Here is a 19172-nt window from a genome sequence, read left to right on the forward strand (position 1 = left end):
TCTTGTTTTATTCTTTTTCTTGCAGGTATGTTCTGTATTCTTTGGACCTTTATAATGACAGTGCTCATTATGCACTTACCAAATTTAAGAAGCAGTTCCTCTATGATGAAATTGAGGCAGAGGTAAAGTAACCTTATCTACTGGAGAAAAATGATCTGTTCCTGAATGTGAAAGTCATGCTAAAGGGCAAGGCCTTTGTGAGAGGTTTAGAACAGCTGGAGATAACAGAAAAATTGAGAAGAGTGAAAGAAGATGAGTAACTGATTGGGTGATATGTTGTGAGGAAACCTGTATAGACCTGTACAAAGATGACTCACATTAATGCTGAAAATTGAATGATATCTTCTCTTTTAGTAGGAAATTTGGATCTATTAACTTTCTTGACTATGTTCAATAAACAGTGGGAGAGCTTAAATAAACTCTTTTTAAAATTTTAAGTATCTCTAAACATGATATTTTTCTCCCTAAGGTAAACCTGTGTTTTGACCAATTTGTCTACAAGCTGGCAGACCAAATATTTGCATACTACAAGGCAATGGCTGGCAGGTAGCTATTCCTTCCACTATGAAAGCTTTCCTTCACAATTTTCAGCTCTGCTTTGCTGTTCAGTGTACCTCAAGCATTGTCTTCCTTTCTTCATAGCCTGCTTCTGGATAAACGGCTGCGATCAGAGTGCAAGAACCAGGGAGCAACCATTCAGCTGCTGCAGTCCAACCGCTACGAGACACTGCTGAAACAGAGACATGTTCAAGTGAGTAAACTCCTGCTGTGTTCTATTGGAGTTGCTTGGCAACTTTCCAGTGGTGTTGATTTATGTAGGTAGACAAAACTCATTTTGTGCTTCATGTTCTGTCATCTCGGTAGCATAACTGAACATTTGAGATCTGCTTTTTTTGTCACATGAAGGTGTAAATTAAGAAAAAAACATTAAAAGATCCCATTTTAATGCAAATGTCTGTTGCAGTTAAGAAAACACAAGCCAAACAGGAATGCCATGGGTGGTAGCGTTGTCTTCCTAGTAATGTCTTTCACCAGTGTTCAGTATGTTGTTGGCAGAATATCATGGAAGCATCAAATGCTGATATAAGTCCTTAAATGTAGAAGCAAAGTGTACTTTTGCTTATTTTTGTGAGAACTGGGATGCAAACTAGTACCACATTTGCTCATGATTTTATAAATTTTGTCCATCTGCTTTGTTTCAGTGTGTTTGGGATGCAAGTTCACAAAGTGAAAGTCTTTTAATCTGTGGAGTCTCATAGCCCTTGTACAGTTCATGTTGTGACCTGCCTGTCAGTTCCAACCTCCCAGCCTGTTTTCCTTTGTTTCCTAGCTGCTGGGGAGGTCCATAGACCTGAACCGCCTGATCACCCAGCGCATTTCAGCGGCCATGTACAGGTCGATGGAGCTGGCCATCGGCCGATTCGAAAGCGAGGATCTCACCTCCATCGTGGTGAGTTCACTGACACAGCAGCTGGGGGAAAAACACCAAACCTACTGCACCTGGGGGCCTTGGGAGTAAAGTGGAGAGAGGGCAGTGTGAGAAAACAAGGGAAGCAATCAACTTGTGATTTGAATTTTTGTAAGCGCCCGCTTCTGCCCATGCTTGTAGATAAATTGCAAAAAACCCCAGCCTTGTGCTCAGTAGAATGAAAATTCATTTATTTACTCAGGCAGCTTGGTTTTGTAGCATGACAAAAATCTTTTTTTTGAGGAGGAATGAGATCTGACTTGTGCCTTTGGAAGAAGAGCATCTGTGCAATATTGAGGTGTCCTTTTGAGTTAGTTTCCTGATAAAAATGCTAAAATCCAAATTTTATTTCAAGACGGCATGTATTTGACAAGTAAGCATGCAGTCAGCAAGAAAAATATCAGCAAGAAAAGCATTCAGTTCTGCAGGAATGAAAAATAAATTTAAAATTGTGCAAAAGAGTTTACTGTTTTTTCTGTAATAAGATTTTTTACCAGTGACAATTGTCATGCTGTTAACTATATTGGTTTCATTTTCTTCTTAACTGAAATCAGATACTGACATCATAGGGCCCCTTGACTGCTGAATACTTGGTTTTATAACTTTGAATTATTGACATGTAGTTTTTCTTTGTTAAGTACAGTACATTCTTAGTAGCTGAGTGAGTAGAAACCATCAGTGATGTGTTCCTTGTGTCACAGGTTCTCATTCTTTGAGTAAGAAAGTGACAGAACTATAGGTTGTCCTTTTACCATGCTCCTTTTTATTTTTGTTGTTTTGTTTGGATTTTCTGGTGAGTTTTTTTTTTTTTTGTTTATTTGTTTGTTTTATGCATAATATTTTCTGTTGAAAACTGGTTGGTTTCCTCAGCAAGAAACTGATCCTAATACATTAAGTAATCTGTAATTTCTGCTTTTTCAAGCTAAATAAATTAAATGAAAGTATTTAAAAGACTGAGTTATTTTTCCCCCTCAAACTGGACTTAATTCTGCAATAATAATAATTTTTTTTTTCCTTGAACTTACTTTAAAACTCCTTTGAAATATGGAGCAGTTAAATTAGAGAGCAGTTTATGGGAAGATAGTAGTAGAAGAAGTAGCTTGATACACTTCTAGAAAAAGCCACTGTACATTCCTTCAGTAGGTCATTGCACAATAATTTTTAAAACCACTGCTTGGATCTTTTGGAAGTAAAGGTTGTGGTTTTTGTTTTGGTGTTTTCAGTGTCTGATGTCAGATATAGAGTTATTTTATTTTACATTATTTTAAAGAAATTTCCAGAACAGATACTAGAAATTTCTTGTTAATAGGAGAAATGTTATGAGATGCAGTACTCATATATAGTCATGAAGCCTGCAGCTAGAGATTTTGTGGATATCTTCACAACATTTGTAAAGGTCTGATTTGGTCTTTCATTGCATCTTGGTGCATCTTTCACTGGAGTAGACCATGAGAAGGATTTATGGTATATGTGATGGTATTCCTAACATTACCACTACGATAGTTCACCAGTTACTCTTCAGAGCAGAAATTACTTTGTGATTGCTTGTAAAGTAGGAAATGCAGAAAGGTGCTTTTGGCCTTTGTCCGATCCCATTTAAATATTGAAGTTTTAAGTTCTGCTCAGTGGAGGAATTGTTGGTACAGACCTGTGTTTGAGACCCACCTGCATCAGAATGCCGTTAAAGTCTCAGAAGGTTTAAGAAACAATCCCAAGACTACTGATTCTTTCCAGCCCTTACTGTCAAAGTAAGAGACTGGGAGAAAATCAACTGTTCATTTTGACTTCTTTCTAGTCTTCTCTTTCCTCAAGGTTATTTATGTACTTTGTTCAGTTTCTCCACTTGATTAAATGCATCATTCTCTTTTTTTCCCCCTTGTTTTTCACAGGAGCTGGATGGTTTGATAGAGATAAACAAAATGACTCACAAGCTTCTGAGTAGATACATGACCTTGGATAGCTTTGATGCCATGTTCAGAGAAGCTAACCACAATGTGTCAGCCCCTTATGGCAGAATCACTCTTCATGTCTTTTGGGAGCTCAATTATGATTTCCTTCCAAACTACTGCTACAATGGATCTACTAACAGGTTAGCAAGGCAACTTTTTTATTTGCAGCTTTTTATTTATTCTACAACCCTTCTGCAACTTCCTTCCTAGCAAGTGCTGACAAGTTCATTCATTTAGTGTTTTCCACTTCTAAGGCTTTACTTGAAATGCAGCAGCATGAGTCATTTTACCAAGTACTGTTAAATGTATGAAAGCCTGTTATTTGTCCACAATAGAAGGCAAATGGAACCACAGCATCCAAATTCTGACATTTTGATGACGTAGTTATGATATGCTGAAAATCAGTGTGTCAAAACACTGCTAAGTGTGTATCAGGAAAGTATTTTGAAACAGGATCTTCAAGTGCAAGATGACAGAAATAAAATTATATTCCTGATTCTATGCTAATGTGAGGAAAAAGGTTGTTTCCTGGAGAAAGGAAGAGATCAGTATTCACTGCAAACTGCAATTGCAGCCTTTAAGGAGAGTGAGTAATGGAAATAGAAAGAGGAAGGTAGGATCTAAGGTTTGAATGAGGGGGAAGCACAGTGTTCAAGATTTTGCAAATCTGTGCATCTTGCTCGTGTGCTGTTTTTAGGATTTCTGTTACTTTTAGTCTTTACTCAGGTTTTGGATAAAGCCCTGTGAAGTGACAGTAAAGTGATAGTGAATATTGAGCTGTAGGAAGAGGAGGAAGCCTGTTCTCATCTTTTACTGTCTCCTTGGACAGCTTTCCTTGTCTGACATGTTCTGTGATGTTATGTTGTATTTTAGATCCAAGATTCTGTCTGCAAAAGAAAAAAGAAAAAGAAGAGGGTTTTGCGGTTTTTTTGTGGCTAAGTTTTACCCAAGAAACTTCTGTTACAGGAATCTGTTTGCACAGGGAAGTTGAATGTATTTCCAAGGAAACTTCTGTGAGGTTGATGTACATCAGTATTGGAATATTCAGTGTGCTGTTTTAAGAATCATATAAAAGTCTTGCTGGCCTTCCACCCATCAGCTTTATTGAAAGACATTCAGTAGCTCCTGTACAGTTTAGTCTGTGTTCATCCTGGCTACAAGGGCTGATGTATTGCAGACCACAGTGCTTGTGAAGTGAGTGTGAGGTGCTCAAGGACATTAGCAAGATCCTGTAGCACTGTTGTTTGTCTGTTTTTAAAATTTTACACAAGAATTGAGTTAGGCAGCTTGTTGGGTAATTAATTCAGGATAATTAATTTAGGAGATGTTAAAGGGAGCCAGATCTTAGGCAGTATATGTGCCATGTGTCTGATTTCATCACATAAGTGTTTTGGTTTCAGTCAAAAGCAGCAGTATGGAGAAAATTAATGTATGTGTTACACATGCTATACTATGCCCTTTGATATTTTTGATGAGAGAGAGAACAAGAAGTTTTTAGCCTTTTTATAGTCCTTAAGCATGTTCATTACTGCCTTGCTGTTAGTATGAACTTTAAATTGTTGTGCTCTCTCTGCATTCAAGTGTACAGGTTATTGAGTGCAAACACAGGAATACACAGTGAAGAACTGTGTGAGAGATGCTGGTTTAATACTTAACTCTTCACAGATAATGTCTTGCATGAAGGTTACATCTAAAGAAGGTTACATCTAAACAAGGGAAGAAAAGTAGCAATTAAAATCTGGAAGAAAGAGAAATAATAATGATGAAAAGCAGAGGTTACTTGGTGGTGTGAGGGGCTGGAGGCAGAGTTCCCAGAAAATGTGTCATACCCATGGCTTGTTTTCTTTTAATTTGACAGCTTGGTATAAGTGTTCTTCTTTTAAAGTTTTAGTGTTTTGGTCAGATTAACTTGTTTCCAGTACCTATTGAAGCTCTTTTCCCAAGAATACTTGAACATGATTATTTCATGTATTTGTAAAAGAGTTCAACTATTTAGAAACCCTGCAGGTTTAGTTCAAAGCTAAAGCTCTTCATGCAGAAGTGCTGAAACACATTGCATGTTGAATTATGTGGGACTTAGGACATTTTTTTTTTTATATCTGATAATGTACTGAGATTAAACGGTGAGGCTGCTATTAAAAGATTTAGCAATTTAATAATTGGAGTTGCCATTTATGCAAAATTTAGTCTCATTAATGCTGGCCAGCTGCACAGACTCAGGGACAACAGTTTGTGGAGAAGGAATGGGGAGATGAGTGAGGGGACCTTTGCAGATGGGCCTTAGTGAAATCCAAAGGTATTTTTAATCCACCTGTTGACGATCAAGGAAGAAAGAAAACACATCTTTGGATAATGCTCAAGCCTATGAACTGCAGGTTCATACCACATTTTTGTTCTTTGTTCCTTTTCCACTGTTTGTAGTGTCCCTTTTTCTACCTTATTTTCTTTGCTTTGTCTCTAATCTGGTCTCTTCCTTCCTTGACAGCTTGTTTTGTATTAAGGAGTAACAGAGGAGCAAGTGTGAGACAGCCTTATATTTATTTGAATTGAAGATTTTCTGTGCTTTCTTGACACAAATGATACAAGCTTTTGGAGACAGTAGTCAAACTAGTAGATCCATCTCCTTTTAACACATTACCCAGATCTGTGTTCTCTAGTATAAATTCATGTGTATAGCACTCCTCCAAATGTAATATGACATGTTTCTTCCAAGGATACAGATTTGTCACAGAAGGAACAAAAAGACCAGCTTTTCATTTTTCACTCTTCCTGACTGCCTCTCCCGCTTCCTTTTGTGAGTTTGCTCTCTCTCATACTGCTCTTGAGACTGATTTTCACGAGAGAGCAGCTGTGTCTTCTTGTATTGCACATACTCTGACAGTCACTGTTCTGAAAAATTTTCAGCCCTTGCAGATACTGCTGGAGCTAACCTGAAAAGTAGCAGTGAAAACCATTTCGTTTCTGCTACAAAGAGCCAAATGGTGCAGGGATATCAGCTCATGCAGCATAGGGGTGACTGTAGTCAATTACCTTTCCTCTCCTAGAAAAACAAGCAAGCAACCTAAGTCTTTCTGCCAAAAGGAAAAGTGACAGCAATGGATTGGCAAATCTGTTACTCTCTCATGCACTGTTTTCATTTCTGTTTCTCTCCATCTTGGCATCTGTGTTGAAGAAGGGTGAGTCAGATCTAGTGTTCACTGAGAGGAGGTGTAGGGCGACTGTTAGTTCTGCTAGACAGGACAAACTAATTTGAGAATGCTGGAAGCAAAAAGTGTTCACACCAATTGGACAGGGAAGTGCAGAGGAACACTTTCAGCAGGGAGGGAAGACTGTCATATCTTATTATTCTAAGATGAAGCTCAGAAAGTTTATGAATGAAGTTCATCTGACCTGGTGCCTGCAAGGCAGCAGGCTCCTTGACCAAAGCGGTCTCTTTCAGTTATCTCCTTAAATAGATTATAGTAATTAAAATCAAACAACCATTTAGATTAGTTTGTGAAGTGCTAACTATGAACTCCTTCCTAGTAGGTATCACAGAAAAACTGAAATTATTTGATCCCTAAAATACTTACTTTGGGGGCTCACGTTGTCCTCTAGCAATTCACTTGCAAAGCTTTGGTAAGCCAGAAGGCTTTTCATCTGCTTAATCTACTTTGACTGCTTACAACCTGTTCTGATTAAAATGGATAAATTGCTGTGAGATCATCAACACTGATTAAAAATGAAACTGATTATCTTGGAGTGTGCTGAAACACATAACCAGTCAGTATCCAGGGGAAAGTAAAGGTTTATGTAGCTTTAGCTGTGATATTCTAAGAGCTTCAGTCCTTCAAAGAGATGTTCCTCTTTCTTGGAGGAGGAGCAGGAGAAAGCCAACCAGCAGAATGTCAGAACAAAAACGCACACACACAGATGTTAAAAAAGTTTGAAGAACAGTAGATGGTGGTGAACTGTAAGATTTTCATATAGCCCTTAGTTTTTAGGTAAGAAATTTCTACCTGAATGGTAGGCTGGGATTAGTCACATACCTTCTAGGATGCTGCACTCTTCAGGCTGCTGTAGCCTCAATCTTAGATGTTGCCTCTCCATAGCTTAACAAGTGACTGTTATCTTTTGCCCCTATTTCCTTACTCTTTTTCTTCCTCTCTTGGCCTCTTTCACCCAAGAAAGTATAAGCAAGTGTGTTCTCTTCAAGTCTTTAAGAAAACTTTTGACTATTTTGCTGCTATTCTGAAGCATTAGAGATGGAGAAACCCCCAAGCATGCAGCGGAGCACTGGGAAACACACAAGAGTTAATTGAGCATTTACTTGCACTGACTGATTTGCTCCCAAACACTAATTATGTAGTAATTGAAAAATATACACACAATAACTTTTTGAAAAGTTAATGAATTACTGTTACAGCTTCCAGAGTCATGGGATGCACCCACTTATACAATGAAACACACCTTTTCTTGTGAGCGTTTTAATTTAGAAGTAACAAATCTTCTCTTGCCAAATAGGGCTGCACCCTGAAACCCAGTCTTATCTCAAATGACATGGCATCTCATATGATTTCGTTTTAGAGATTCTCTTAGGGCTTGAAAATTGATGTCAGTTTAAAAAGGAATGGGATTTGAAGAGAAAAAGAGTGAATAGAGTAATCTCTGACACTCTGCACATGGTGCGAATTACTTTGAATTCCATCAAATGTTTGCATCATCTCTGGTAAACTCACTAATGAAGTATCTGCAGAATACAGATTCAAGTAACCTCTCTCAAATGAGAGTTTTCAGATTCTATGTAAATGAGAGAGAAGGCGAGAAACTTGTGAACTGAGGGAATATAAATGTAAGGAGATCTAAATAATATATATAAAAATAATGCATATAAATAAGGTATTTTTTCTCAAAAGCTCTCAATGCAAACGCTTCCTGAACTACAGCAAGTACAAGTATTTTTGGGGAGAGTGGCTAAACTATGTATGAAGAAGTAGCTGTACCTATTTCTGAGGAGGTTAAAAATGCAGAAAATATTGTTCTGAAGTTATAGGTTCTCACAAGAATGATTCAGAAATAAAACACAATGGAAGTAATTGTAAGGCACATGGCGTAATTTATATTAGTCTGGGTGAAACAATTTTTTATTAGCATGGCTATTTTGTTTTTAGCTAGAAGATGAATATATTAAAAATAGAATTTCTCTGTTCTCTCTAGGAAGAATTAATAATGAATAATTATATTTTGTGTGCTGATGAAATGTAAATTCTTTAAATAAAAAAAGGTCAAGATGTAATTGTATCTTATGATATTATAACATTAGGCAAGTTTTCTTTCCTGAAACATTTTCCTAGATACATTTGTTTTGCTCAGGTATCATTCAGACCAGCCTGATATTATACAGCCATTTGATGTACACTTCTTGAATAGCTATTTCCCCTCTTTGTTGTGTGTATACAGCTTTGCACCATTTATCAAGAAATACTTTTTAATCAAGGTAAAAAAAATAGATATCCATCTTGTAAACACACATCCCCCAATAATTTCCCTCTGTTTAATGAAGTTAAGCAGAATCCGAATTGTAGTAGATATTAACTTCTTCCTGTGCTAAAACTGTGGTGCTGCCAAATGTGCATTACACAGTTGCCAGGGAACATCAAGGGAGAAGATTTGTGCTGCTTGTTCACAAGAGGACTGCAAAGAGTCCTTCAGTCTCTGGTGCCCTCAGTTGTGAGTGGGATGATCCTGTGTTTGGCAGTGCTCCATACTTTGTAGTTCCCTTGTGTACAAAGGTAAAGCTAAGAATGATTTGTATTGGTACATGCTCACGCTGGAGTATGATCAAACTTTTGAAACACTGATTTTGCTGCAAGGATTATACCCTTCCTCATGACTTTTTTTAAAGGTAACAATCTAACATATTTCTCCTGATGTGAATTCTGGGTGGGGGAAAGCTCCAAAACATTAGGAAGAAATGTCATGTTCTTCTTTGAAGGTGTACTTTTTTCTCAAAGACTTAATTTTGCAAGCACAAGGAGTTTCCTTACACCTTGTGAGAGAGGTTGTTGCTACTTGGTTACTTCCCTATTTGCTGGCCTGAGCTAGAGTAGAGGTGAGGAATCTTTTGAGGTTCTCCACCATGGAAAGAACAGTAATTGCTGAACTGCAGTATGATTTGTGTCCATGCTTTTGGGCAGTTCAAGGCTGTGTGCTTTCCCAGTTTCTACTAGGGCTGAAAGGCTGCTGGTCTGGCTTTGATTGTATATGCAGACAAAGGCAGTCTTCTTCAGGGTAGAATTGCATTAGGTGCACACCTGCTCACCTAAATAATGAATTCTTGTTTTTATTTTATTGTATAGATTTGTTCGGACCGTGCTGCCGTTTTCTCAGGAGTTTCAGCGTGATAAGCAGCCTAATGCACAGCCACAGTATCTCTATGGATCAAAGGTTGGATTGAATTCCCTTTATCTTTATGGTTTGCTAATGTTTAAAGGTATAATTTGTAATTATAGAAACTATGGTAAATGAAAGTTATTAGAAATGGACTGAAACACATTTTGTGTGTATTTTAAATTGAACATACACTTTTTTAAAGACTTTGCTGTCAAGCTCACCATATGTTTCAGCCAAAGTGCAATTGATTAGTCTGATGGTTAGTCTTATCTGACAGAGCTAAAAGTAAGCCCTTCTCTCAACCACCTGGCATTGTTCAGTTGCTTATAGTGGCAGAGCAGACTCAAAGTAAAGCTTAATTACTCATCTGGTGAAGTGAGAACAAGAGCCCATCTTGGGTGCAGCTCTCCCTGTTCCAGTGATGAAGACTGTGATGACAGAAGAAAAGGGAATAGATAGGAAAAACTGCTTCAGATGTTGTCTGACTTAAAAAGGATATGGATTCTGACAATCTTAAACTGTCAGATACCAAACTACTTCATTGTTTTTTTAAAAAAAATTACATTTTTTCTTTGAAATCTAAAACCCAAGACCCTCAAATTCATTGTGATGAACTTGCTGTCTTGGCTATCCCATCTTCTGTATTAGCATCATGTTTCTTGCTTTGCAGTTAGGTGGGCTGGGAAGGTTTATGCAAGTTCTCAGTAGAAGGGTCACATATTCTGTCCCTATGGCAGAGGTTGGAAAGGAGCTTGTGTGGGTGACAAGTTGGAAGAGTACTTGGCACAAGAGAACAGCTGTGGGCTATCCAAGTGAGGAAAGTTAACCTGTACTCACAGAATCAATGCTATGCTCGTGTGTGATAGATTTGTTCTCCCTGATCACTGCAGATTTATTTACTTATTCTTCAGAATTATTACCTGAGTCTTAATGACAGTTAGAGACATAGTGCATTAATATATATTTGCATTTTTAATATCTAGTCAGAAATATTTATCTACCTCAAACAGCAGTAAAAACCAGCAAATCATTTGAGGCTATATGACAAGGTGTCACTCTAAATTTTGCAATGTTTTCTTGAATATCTGAGTAGCAAGCTGGAGTATGGAAAAGATAAATGAAAATATAAGGATTAAATTAGAGGATGGACAATAAAAAAAGCTTAAAATTTTTATTATTTAAATTATTTAAAATATGTGCTCAATTATATGTGTAATTTATGCAGTGTGTTGTAAGTTATGGGTGGCTACTCTTAATATCTACTTCCTACTTAAATATGAACATAATTAGTCCTTATCTTACTCTTATTTTCTGTTGTGTGGTGAAATTTCAGCCCAGTAATCTAGGTTTTGAGATATCTCAGGAGTTACAAATTTCAGTGCTAAAATATCTGCTGCATTTGTAAAACTTTAGTGACTTTAAAATGTAAAGGATATGGAAAAGGATTCACATGTTTTAATATGGAATGTGACAGCTGACTGTCTGGTCCTGTAAATAGTATTTTATGTAATTCTTCTCCAAAAAAGAACAGTAAATTATAGGAAAGTGGAATTTTCTTACATTAGAGTTATTGTGTTCCTTACTATTTTAGGAACTGACCAGATGCAGCGTAGAGCAAAAACCTGACTGAGTTTCACAGAGATTGCTAACTTAATTTATCTAAGTGATGATACAGTGGAATGAGTGACAGAAGATTAACTAGGGAACACTTTTTTTTTTTATCAGTCAGGTTACATTATTAAAATGAGTTTAGTAATCTTCATACTGAGAGCTACACATTTTCAGAATTCTTGATTATTTTCCTATATGAGCAGCAGCAATCAAGGCGAGGGGATCTTTCTTGAATTTCTGGGGCACATTTCATAACTAGATAGGTTATTGGAAAATACTCATGAGTCTCTGTAGTGTTAAATTTTAACAAGAGTATATTTTTATTCTTGAGTTGAATGTATTTTGAAACTGGGGATATCTGAACTCAGTTTTTTAACATTTCTACTTTATATAGCCAGTAACAGGAATTCTTGCATTATAGAGGCTGCACTACTATAGTAGTAACTAAAGAAATTTTTTGTTTGTGTCTCAAAGCATTCACATATTCCCAGATATTTCTAAATGGATCAAAGCATCTGTTCTATATTAATGTGTCTTGATACTTAGAATAGAGTTGTAATAACATTCTCTTTGGCATCTAAAGTTTTCTGAGTGGTATCTTCATGTAATTAGCAAAATAAAAACTCACAGATACAACTGAGTACTTCTGGTTGATACAGAAGCAGAGTGGTCAGATGGGATGGAGCCAACCTGCAAAATTAGCCTTTAAAAAGCTTCATTAGCCTTTTAAGTGAGCTAGATTATTCCAAAAGTTTGGTTGAGCATGTTCAATGAAACCCTTTTACTCAGGTAAAGCATGTGTAGGATTAATGATACTAATGTTAACAGGCTGGAATTTGGCAATATGGGGTGAATGCATGAAATATTTTATAATATTCATATAAGAAAGTATATTTTCTGGGGACTTGAAATAACTTTGCATGTTTATGAAATACCTGGTTTTATAGAGGTTTTGTAGACCAGAATTGCAGGGCGTTTTTTCTGTCTTATACAACATTTTCCAAATATTGCCATGTTTTTATGTCTCCATCACTCTGTACATACTAGCTCATTTATTTTGTGAAAAATACATGTTTGAAAGCTACTTCTTACTGTGAATATAATGGTTTTTTATCTACCTCTGGTGCACAAATTAAAATCAGTTTGCACTACAACTTGTTATCAGTTTGGTAATCATTTAGAATATTTGCCCTGTACTCAATGGCTGTTAATATTGAGTGGTGAATTATCAAATCTAGTACAGAATTGCCTGAATGAACCTTAATAAAACTTTCTCAGCAAGAAACAAAGAATCATGTAGCTCTGTGAGCATGTGATGACATGAATTTTTCAAAACTAGAGCAGAAAACAGATGACACTCTGCATGAGTTGCTAGTTTGCAGCAGGTGCGAGATGGTCCATTGCTTGTGGGATGATATAAATGTTTATCTTAGTAGTGCACAGTAAACTGTGGGTGGAATGGTTTTATATTTAGAGAAGGTAAATCCCTTGGGAAGCACTTCCATGGTAGCTCTTTGCTTTCTCAGTTGGATATAGGCATGTCTTTTGGTTATGTGTGTTTGTTTACAAATAACAAAACACAGTAGATTAATTGCCTTGAAACTGCTTTAAGACTGAATTGCTCCTTGTTCTCAGTATGGCATGTTCATGTGTATATAACATAAAGGTGAGTACATGTATGTCTTGGACTGCCTTAAAAATCACATAAAAAATGAACATGCAGAGAAGTAAACAGATTTCCAAGAGCACAAGATGTTGGCAGAGATTGCCTTTGTGTCTCTTAGTTTCATCTCTTTAATATTAAAATAATCTTTTTATGATGAAAACCTAATCAGAGAGGTGTTACTGTTAATTTGATGACAAGATAATTTTAAAGCATTTTTTCTGTTCTCACTACCCAGGCACCCTTTTTTGGCATTAAACCTGTTGTGTTGGCTTCATGCTCTGATGAGGGTGTTTCATTGCCTATTTCACCTAACACTGTCATTTGAAACAGCAGTGAACTGTTATTCTCACAGTTTATTTGAGACTGAGTGCAAGACAAAGGAAAACGTGTCAGCTGGAGGAAGAGCTCTGCAGCAGGTGGAGAACATGTTATTGCTAACTTCACACAATAAAAATGCCTTTTGAAGTGTTTTCTGAAAGTCATACTCGCCCCCGTTCAGCAAACGTTTCTGTGTGTCATGCTTATCCTGCTCAAAAAAAAAAAAACCTAAAGATTCATCACACTTATGCCAGCTTCTCCCTAGCACTCTGAGAGCTGATGCATTTCACAAGTCGTGGGAATTGTTGTCAAAATAGAGTAGCTGAAAAGATCCTCTACCTGCTGTGAAATATTCATGGGGAGCTCTCTTGCCAAAACTGTATCCCCCCTTAGCTTCCAGGGCCCGGTGGAGAGGGATGGCAGCTGCCCAGCCAGTTCTCCAGCCTTCACTGGGATGACTGAGCTGTGTCAGAGAGAGCTGACTTCACACATACATTCATAACAAGAGCAATTAAGTGCCTGCAGTCACAGCGCACCTTTCTTTTTTTAGGCATAGTATACAGCAATGCTAAGATTTATTATGTTTTTATGGAACACAAATGCACTTAAAAGGTTTAAAACAGGGTGACTTATATATGTAAATCAGATGACACTTGTCACGTTGTGAGGGTGAGCAGATTTCTGTCTGAAGGACCTTGGCACTTTGCCATGAAGCTCAAGGCAGAGTGAGATGATCAGCAGGTTTTCTTGTTACAAAAATAAAATGCATTTTAGCATGTTTTTACTATTTTGTCTCTTTTCATTACACAGAATGTTCTGTGCAATTGGAAAGGAATTTGCAGCTGATTAATGTGTGTTATCATTAAAACTGAAAGGGAAGGAGAAAAGGAAGGGCCAGGAGCTGTGTCTCTGAATTCCATTTCCTCTGCAGGGAGTCACTGGCCCATGGAGAAGAAGGTAGCTTGTGGTGGGAGCAGAAGAGTGCAAAATGTGGTAACCCAGGATATTTCTTTAATTAGATGTGTCCTTACAAAGTCAGTATCTTGCATGTATTTAGACTGAGTGAAAATAAGACAGATTAGAGAGTACAGTTAATCCTGCTGAGTTTATTTTACATTCTGAGACTGACCTCAGTGCAGATGGGAGGGCTGGACAGCGCCCTGGGCAGTGGAGTGTGTTGTCCGAGTGTAGTACTGCATGTAGTGTGTGTTTTGGGAAGCAGCTGGGATTGTCAGGGTAAACCTCACACTGGCAAACCTCTGTACTCTGTGTGTATGTTCCAGTTGCCTGTAGTGTAGCAGTCTGGGTTGCCATCTGAAAACGCATATTCAGTTTTATTCATGCTAGTTAACAAAAATGCTTTTGGTCAGTTTTGATTACTTTTTATATTTGTTTTTTGTTTTAGACTAAAGAAAAGCAACGATAACATTCCCTTGAAATGTAAACCAATTACTTGCTACATGCTTTTTAAATAATGGAAGGTGGCTGAAGTGCCCACTTCTAGGGCACTTTCATACTTTGTGAACCTTTGCATACAGGTGGTGGAAAGGGGTGTGACATCAGAGGTACAGCCAGGACTGCTGTAGCCAGCAGCCAGAGCTCCCTGTTGTGAGCACCAACAGTGCATGTGATGTGTTTGAAGTAGCTCAGGTACCTTATGGAGCAAAAACCTTCTCCTGGATGAAACGTTTCTAATTTATAGTCGACTGCTGTCCTGTTACTGGGACTCGTTCCTGACTTTTAGAAGATGGCACAATGGGCTCATTGCACACTGCAGGATTCTCTATGATTGTGGCCAGCTGGATGCTACCTGGATGCTTTTCCTCAGCATCCTGTGTCTGCTGGCTCTGCCTGCTGGCCTCATCTGAGATGTACGCCGCGTTTTTGGTCCATGGCTGCTCATGCTGTTGTTTGGGGGTCCCGTTGCGCTCGCGTCTCCTGCGGCACAGCAGGTGCAGGCAGCCGTAGAGCAGGACTGCAGCGATGATGAGCAGCAGGATGCTGCTGGTCAGCCAGATGCCCAGTGCCAGCTCTTTCTTGGTGCTGCTTGCCGAGGCTGGGTCTCGTTCCAGTGTGTTGAAAACTCTGCACTGGTCGCTGGAGGGGTTTGCAGACTGGCAGGTCACGCACATGATGTACGTTGTGAGGGGAGTCAGGTTTTCAACAACAAAGGAGGAGCGAGTGGTGGGCACCCTCTCTTCCTTCTGAAAGCTCTTTCTGGAGTAGCTGGATAGCATGCTGTTCCAGTTAGGGTGGTACATGATGCTGTAAAAGCTGTCGACACAACCAGCCATTTTTGGCCAAATTACCATTGCTGTGCTTCCTGTGATGTTTTGGACGGTTATTCCCATCAGGATGTTGCTTGGGAGTTTTTTTGTCTCTCTTGATGCTGATCTCCCTGTGGAAAGGGAAGAAGTTCCTTGGGAGAAGTTGCAGCACTGACAATGGTTTGGATCTTAATTGTAGTGCTCTGTAATGTAGGAATGGAATTTGTTAGGAAATTATGCTCTCATCTTTCGTACTTCAGTGTAAAAATGGAAATGAAAGTTCATAAAGTTTGGGGTGTTCTAAAATGTGTATTTCTCTTCCAAGTGAAAGAGTAAACATAGAGAAATTCCATCAGAGCTGCTGCCTGTACAAGTGGCCACTATCTTGAGAGATAGTGAATTTTTGCAGAATTTAAAGCTGGGGAATCACTTCATGTCACTTTTTTTTCCCCCAGGTGATTGTAAAAAAATGCAAGTTGTTTCTTTCTCTAGTTTGTATCTTGTATTTTATGTGAAGTGGCAAGAGGGGTTTGTAGGAGTTGATATTGAGAAATAAATGCCTCTAACATCCACAAATCTTTATCTTTGCTAATCACAATCAGTTGAAAAAAAAAGATCCAAAAGAGTATGTGGAAACATGACCACATATTATTTTGTCTCCAATGTCTTACATTAGATTCTTATTCCCAAGTTCACATAGGAACACCTTCCCTATGAAGCCAGGCTGAGAGAATTGGGGCTGTTCAGCCTGGAGAAGAGAAGACTCCAGGGAGATCTTACAGCACCTTCTGGCTTCTAGATACAGCAATACAGCTGGAGAGGGGCTTTTTACATGGGCAGGTAGTGATAGCACAAGGAGGAATGACTTTAAGCTTAAAGAGGGTATATTTAAACAAGTTATTAGGAAGAAATTCTTTACTGTGTGGGCAGTGAAACACTTGAATGGGCTGCTCAGAGAAGCTGTGAAAGGTGTCCCTGCCTGTGGCAGGGGTGTTGGAACTAGGTGATCTTCAAAGTCCTTTCCAAGCCAGACAGATCTGTGATTCTGTGATTGATGTTGTCTGTTAAGTTGCACATGTGTAGCCACTGCAGCTACACTGCGGCACTGGCTGTGAACACTGTGCATTGGTGGTATCAGTACCACAAGGTTTAGTCTTGATGCTAGTCAGCCTATAGGAAAAGCTTTGCCAAGCTTAGGGAAATACAGCTTTCACTATAGCCTACCTTTTGGATAAATAGTGGGGATTTTTAAAAATTACTAATGCTCTTTACTGTTCTAAGTAATTTTATGTAATCCCATGGTCTGTTTGCCCTGAATTTATACTCCTCCTCGTCCTCGATTCAAATTAGAAAATCTGCCAGTATTTTGAGATTCTCAGTATGTGTAACCACTGTAAATAGTGAAAGGAAAGCATCAATTTTCTGCACTTTCTCTAAACACATATATTAAAGAATATATAATAACAACCAGTGGGTGTTTACATTTGTTTGGCTTGGGTTTTATGCTTTTACTGTTCTGATGGTAACTTTTGAGAAAGAGCTTACCTCAGCAATTTAATCTGATTCCTTTGATTGACAGTTTCCAGTTGCACTTGTGGAAGTTTTTTTCCACTTTGAAAGTTTCTCAGTATTTTTATGACTATAAATGCCATGACAGTAACTCTATTTCATTCTTTGACTTTGTTGTGAAAATTAAATCTAATATTTTTAAAGATAAAGTTTAAAATGTTATATTTCCTGGCTAAATAGCAATTAATTATTGAAGTTCTCCTGAGGAAGAAAGCTTGTGAGATTTGCTCATAACATATTCTGCAATTATTCTGTAATACTTGTATTTTTTACTAAATAGAAGACTGGAATACTTTTAAATAGAATTTAGCTAGTGACATTATATTAATAGTAAGAATTATGTGCCTGTTTATGAATGAAAATTGTTTCTTAAGGCTTTTGGATTATACTTACAGGGAAGTGGGAAGAAAAACATGTATTTTTATTTTCATGACGATGTAAAACCTTGGATCTGACTGATTTGGGTAGATGCTGCTTTTCTAATTCTGTGGCAAATTCACCCTTTTTAATTCAGCAACAATATAAAGGAACTGAGTTTGCTATCAGATAAACTTACCAAACAGACACATTTTGGCATCTACCTAACTACTGCAGATATTAAAATAGGGTGCATTAGTGAGATCAGAGCTTTTACTTGCTCAGTTACTGTCTCTTTAGCTGATAGAGCCCTATTAAAATTATAATTCATTTTTTATAGAACACTTTCTAACACAGCCTAGGAACAATAGTTTCAACAGTTTAATCCTCATAGCATTTTGTAAGTAGAATAAACTATAATTAAATAACAATAATACATTTCTATTCTTGCAAACCATCAGTTATTAGAAAACACACAATTACTGGCATGTAAATGTTTGGAAAAGCCATCTGATGTTTTATGGATCATAAAGTCAGTACTTACCGTCACTCCCTGATGGAAATTCCAGAACACAATTTCTTTATGGTGATGCTGCTGTGAAAATGTTACAAACCAAATTTTTTGTATTCCTTTCTACTGGAATTATTTCCTGACTGATCTCTGTTTGCCAGTTTGCTTTTTCTTCTCCTCAGATTCTCTGGACTGAATTCTCATTGCTTGGTGGTTTCAGTTTTTTTCTCCGATGCTGCTGGTGGCATGGTTTCTTTGTCTCTTCTACTTAAATTCCTGCAAGAGCACATTTTTTCTAAAGATGCTGTTGCCTTGCTTTTCAAAGACCACACAGGAGAAAGAAATAATGTCTTTTCCCCTCTCTCTTGCCTGCCTTCCTTTGGCAGTATGCTGCCTGAGCATCCCTGTTATATACTCTTGTGTGTGGACCAGTGATGCTGTGAGTGATTAATGTTAGCACTTTGATGACATCAGCAACTAACAAATCTTTCTTTTTTTTTTTTTTTAAATTTAAGTAGGGGAGGGAGCAAGTATAGCTTAAAAAATAATGAACAGCAACTTCCCTTTCCTCCCTTCTACCTCCACCCCCCTCTAGTTAGTGGCTTCTTCCCTAAGGATTTTATGCTTTTGTGTCTCACTGGGGGGGAAATGGTGTTGGTGTGTAATGTTGTTTTCTAAACCCCTTGTTACAGTTCAGAAAGACCCACTAATCCAGTGTTTAGAGGTGGGCTGTGAATTTTAGGTACTTCCCCATGAATTTTACATGAAAGATGTATTTTTAAATTGGATTGCTTCTTATTTTTATATGTTGGCAAGTTTTTTAAATACCAAAATCATGTTTTTAGGGCTTGCTTTTCTATGACAAATTCCTGCTGTGTGAAGAGAAGTTCCATCTCCTTAACCTGATGGCAGTAAAAAGCTTTAACCCACTAAAATAAAATTCTCCTTATGCTGTAGCCAAAATAGATTGTTTTGACATGTTTGTTGCAGAAACCTACCTAATTGGAAACATCAAAAACAAAACATGAAATCTCATATTTTAGGGGCAATTGTATAAATCCATAGTTTATCAGGACATCCATCT

At 37.7% G+C, this 19172-nt stretch overlaps 2 protein-coding genes across 5 annotated transcripts in view; one reads left to right on the plus strand and one right to left on the minus strand.

The window, feature by feature from the left end:
* Nucleotides 1–19172, plus strand: part of CYFIP1 (cytoplasmic FMR1 interacting protein 1) — a 72417-nt gene that overhangs the window by 36133 nt on the left and 17112 nt on the right. For both annotated transcript variants that reach the window (XM_079315219.1, XM_079315218.1), the window contains exons 18-23: nucleotides 26–122; nucleotides 470–546; nucleotides 643–751; nucleotides 1331–1450; nucleotides 3358–3557; nucleotides 9756–9843. In XM_079315219.1, coding sequence (XP_079171345.1) covers nucleotides 26–122; nucleotides 470–546; nucleotides 643–751; nucleotides 1331–1450; nucleotides 3358–3557; nucleotides 9756–9843 — 691 coding nt within the window. The remainder of the gene's footprint in view (nucleotides 1–25; nucleotides 123–469; nucleotides 547–642; nucleotides 752–1330; nucleotides 1451–3357; nucleotides 3558–9755; nucleotides 9844–19172) is intronic.
* On the minus strand, nucleotides 11699–18533 carry LOC306809473 (fibronectin type III domain-containing protein 9-like). 3 transcript variants are annotated; one of them, XR_013776241.1, is made up of 3 exons: nucleotides 18122–18513; nucleotides 14838–15854; nucleotides 13140–13847 (listed from the first exon to the last, which is right to left on the minus strand). XR_013776241.1 is itself a non-coding variant. In XM_079321033.1 (2 exons), exon 2 carries the CDS (start codon nucleotides 15733–15735, stop codon nucleotides 15076–15078), a length of 660 nt encoding a protein of 219 aa, XP_079177159.1. In that variant the 5' UTR covers nucleotides 15736–15854; nucleotides 18122–18533; the 3' UTR covers nucleotides 11699–15075. The 3 variants fall into 3 exon arrangements, 2 of the variants coding, with proteins under 2 accessions (XP_079177159.1, XP_079177160.1); XM_079321033.1 differs by having other exon boundaries at nucleotides 11699–15854; nucleotides 18122–18533; XM_079321034.1 differs by having other exon boundaries at nucleotides 13401–15782; nucleotides 18122–18470.

Source organism: Erithacus rubecula, assembly GCF_903797595.1.
Source record: "Erithacus rubecula genome assembly, chromosome: 1".
NCBI lineage: Eukaryota > Metazoa > Chordata > Aves > Passeriformes > Muscicapidae > Erithacus > Erithacus rubecula.